The sequence below is a fragment of the Nicotiana attenuata genome, unplaced genomic scaffold (assembly GCF_001879085.1).
Source record: "Nicotiana attenuata strain UT unplaced genomic scaffold, NIATTr2, whole genome shotgun sequence".
NCBI lineage: Eukaryota > Viridiplantae > Streptophyta > Magnoliopsida > Solanales > Solanaceae > Nicotiana > Nicotiana attenuata.
Window position 1 is genome coordinate 80,568 of NW_017671102.1, and position 3,616 is coordinate 84,183.

At 44.4% G+C, this 3,616-nt stretch overlaps 1 protein-coding gene across 1 annotated transcript; it reads left to right on the forward strand.

Moving 5' to 3' along the window:
• The first annotated feature begins 230 nt into the window (after positions 1-230).
• On the forward strand, positions 231-3,127 carry LOC109205933. Its single transcript, XM_019368702.1, has 3 exons — positions 231-753; positions 1,205-1,287; positions 2,957-3,127. The coding sequence occupies exons 1-3, from the start codon at positions 231-233 to the stop codon at positions 3,125-3,127; spliced, it is 777 nt and encodes a 258-aa protein (XP_019224247.1).
• Positions 3,128-3,616: the final 489 nt, after the last annotated feature.

Consider the following 3,616-nt stretch of genomic DNA (forward strand, 5'->3'; position numbering starts at 1 on the left):
AACACTATGTGGTCGACGACGACAGAATGTGTAAGGAACGCGGCAAGAGAGGTGTTAGGGATATCTTCGGGATGCACCGGTAGCCACGAAGGAGACTGGTGGTGGAATGCAGTTGTCCAAGGTAATGTGGAAGCGAAGAAGGCGGCTTACCTGCGGTTATTTGGAGCACTGGCGAGGAGGAGAAGAGAGCGAACATTGAGAGATGTAAGGTTGCTAGGAGGGAGGCGAAGATGGCAGTTACGGATGCTAAGAAGGCAACGTTTGCTTGTCTGTATGAGGAACTAGGGAACAAAGGTGGGGAGAAGAAGCTATTCCGACTCGCTAAGGTGAGAGAGAGGACGGCTCGGTATCTAGACCAAGTCAGGTGCATAAAAGATGATGACGGAAAAATTTTGATGGGGGATGACCAGATTAAGTGGAGATGGCAGACCTACTTTCATAAACTTCTGAATGGAGAAGGGGATCATGATATTGTACTAGGTGATTTGCGAAATGCCGATAGACTACGTGAGATAAGTGATTGTATAGACATTGAGGTCGATGAGGTCATGGAGGCAACGCGTAAGATGAGGAGGGGCAGAGCTACCGGGCCAGACGAAATTTCGGTTGAACTTTGGAGGTGTGTGGGCAGAGCAGGCTTGGAATGGCTTACTTGGTTGTTTAATGTTATATTCAAGACTAATAGGATGCCTGAAGAGTGGAGGTGGAGTAAAATGGTTCCGTTGTATAAGAACAAAGGCGATATCCAGAGCTGTAACAACTATAGGGGTATCAAACTACTGAGTCATACCATAAAAGTCTGGGAAAGAGTGGTAGAAATGAGAGTGCGAAGGACGGTGTCTATTTCAGACAACCAGTTCGGCTTCATGCCAGGGCGATCTACCACAGAAGCTATCCACCTTATTAGGAGGATGGTGGAACAATACAGGGATAAGAAGAAGGATCTCTACATGGTGTTTATCGATCTAGAGAAAGCGTACGACAGGGTTCCTAGGGAGGTCTTATGGAGATGCTTAGAGGTTAAAGGGGTCCCGGGTGCCTACATTAGGGTGATTAAAGACGTATGATGGAGCTAAGACCCGGGTTAGGACAGTAGGAGGCGACTCCGAGCATTTTTCGGTTGTTACGGGGTTGCACCAAGGGTCTGCGTTCAGCCCTTTCCTATTTGCCCTGGTGATGGATGACATTACGCATAATATTCAAGGGGAGGTGCCATGGTGTATGCTATTTGCTGATGATATAGTCCTAATTGACGAGACAAGACGCGGCGTCAACGAGAGACTAGAGGTTTGGAGACAGGCCCTTGAGTCTAAAGGTTTCAGGTTGAGCAGGACGAAGACGGAATATCTCGAGTGCAAATTTGGGCCCGAGCCGACGGACGCGGGAGTGGAAGTGAGGCTTGACTCCCAAGTCATCCCTCAGAGGGGTAGTTTCATGTACCTTGGGTCAGTTATTCAGGGGACCGGGGAAATCGACGAGGATGTCACACACCGTATAGGGGTGGGGTGGATGAAGTGGAGGTTAGCAACGAGAGTCCTGTGTGACAAGAAAGTGCCACCGTTACTAAAAGGTATATTTTATAGAGCAGTGGTTAGAACGGCCATGTTGTATGGGACCGAGTGTTGGCCGGTTAAGAACTCACACATCCAGAAGATACGAGTTGCGGAGATGAGGATGTTGAGGTGGATGTGTGGGCATACAAGGATGGATAAGATTAGGAATGAAGTTATTCGAGAGAGGGTGGGCGTGGCGCCCACGGAGGACAAGATGCGGGAAGCAAGACTCAGATGGTTCGGGCACGTTCAGAGGAGGAGCACTGATGCACCGGTGAGAAGTTGTGAGCGACTGGCGGTGGTGGCCTCAAGGAGAGGTAGAGGGAGACCTAAGAAGTATTGGGGCGAGGTGATCAGGCAGGACATGACGCGACTTAGGATTACTGAGGACATGGCCCTTGACAGGGGATTGTGGAGGTCGAGCATTAAGGTTGTAGGTTAGGGGAAGTTGGGAATATTTCTACAGCGCGCTAGAGTGAGACTAGACAGTTAGGAGTTAGGCTTAGGATGCTACTGATCAGCTATTGATGCAGGGCTTTATATTATGGATATTAGTATACTTTCCTCTTTCTCGTATTTCCTATATTCCTTATATTGTTGTTATTTGTTATTTTATGTTATTTCAGGTTATGTTTTCTATTTTATGTTATTTTTTTGAGTCTATTACTAGTACTAATATATCGTCACTTGTTTCTGCCACTTGTTTCTTTCTTGAGCCGAGGGTCTCCTGGAAACAGCCTCTCTGCCCCTCGGGGTAGGGGTAAGGTCTGCGTACATATTACCCTCCCCAGACACCACCTGTGGGAATATACTAGGTTGTTGTTGTTGTTGTTGTTGTTGTTACTCTAAATGTTGTATGCTCATATGACTATTCTTGCTACTCTATGTGTCCTTGCCACGACCAATCTGTACCTTTAATAACTTGTGATCTCTTTAAAACTAATCTTCTTTGACTAATGCTCTCTATGATATCTGATCCTGTTTGTATTATACTGTTTAATCCTGAATTTGGTATAATCTGATCCTTTAAGTTCTAAATTGGTTGCATTACTTGGTTTTATTAGCCTAATGCCCTTGCTCGATAACTTTGCAATCCTAGATTTCTTGTCTCTTGTCATATGTTACCCTACCCAATATGTTAGTTCATGTTCATTATGTGATTATCTTATAAGTTTGCAAATGCTTTTCCAAACCTATTACTTTACTGGGTGTTTCCTATCATGAGTTTAATTCTGGGGCTGGCTGAAAGCCAAAGCCCTTCCTCCTAAGTCTCCTCTGTCAACATCCCTAGTGTGAGCACTGCCTTGGGTTCTTGAAGCCATTGGGAACTCGGACGCACTAGGGTCCAAGGTTCTTTGCCTATTTTCCTAATTGCTCAACTTTGCACCCTTTTTCACCTATAGGATAAACCAGTTGGTTCGTGTAAATGGTTGTTGATTAGCTCTGGCTACTGGATTTTGGCTATGAAGATTATTTTCTGGGCTGTTGTGAAACTATGTGGACCTGAGATTGAAGGCCTGGCCTGGCCGGGTATACTTTGGGCCTGCCTTAGGCCCACTATAGCTATTTTGTAATTCTGTAATTTATTTCACTCATTGGGTTTGTAATAATGTTGTAACAACAATTGGGGTGTTAGTAAAATCGGAAAACTGAGTTTATTTTAATATTTGCATGAAACGGGTAGAAATCGTGCCTATAGGTGTTTAATTTGCTCGAACATGTTCTGCTATGTGTGTGTTTGATAACCTGCCAATAGGTGTTTAATTCGTTTAACATATTCTGCTTCTACATGTTTGTTAGAATCATGCCTATAGGAAATAAAGTGACCAATGTTGAATTTGCATTACAGCATATCCATTAGACACTATGACCATAGGGTCATGTTAGCTTATGTTCTACAAATCTGCTTTGAAATCATGCCTATAGGGTTTTAATTGGTTAATGTGCTGTTGTTATAATTACTCACTTAGGAGACATGCCTATAGGAGCTGAAACCAGTTTCAATCGCTAATTGTAGAAATCCTGCCTATCGTATACTCCCACTCGCTTTTAAGTGTTAATAT

Excerpts from the sequence above, each read along its gene's own strand:
- LOC109205933 (XM_019368702.1), top strand. The coding sequence starts at position 231 with ATGGCAGTTACGGATGCTAAGAAGGCAACGTTTGCTTGTCTGTATGAG. Across the intron at positions 754-1,204 it reads CAAAGGCGATATCCAGAGCT|GGGAGGTGCCATGGTGTATG; the intron begins GTAACAACTATA and ends ATAATATTCAAG. Across the intron at positions 1,288-2,956 it reads GCGTCAACGAGAGACTAGAG|GATAAACCAGTTGGTTCGTG; the intron begins GTTTGGAGACAG and ends TTTCACCTATAG.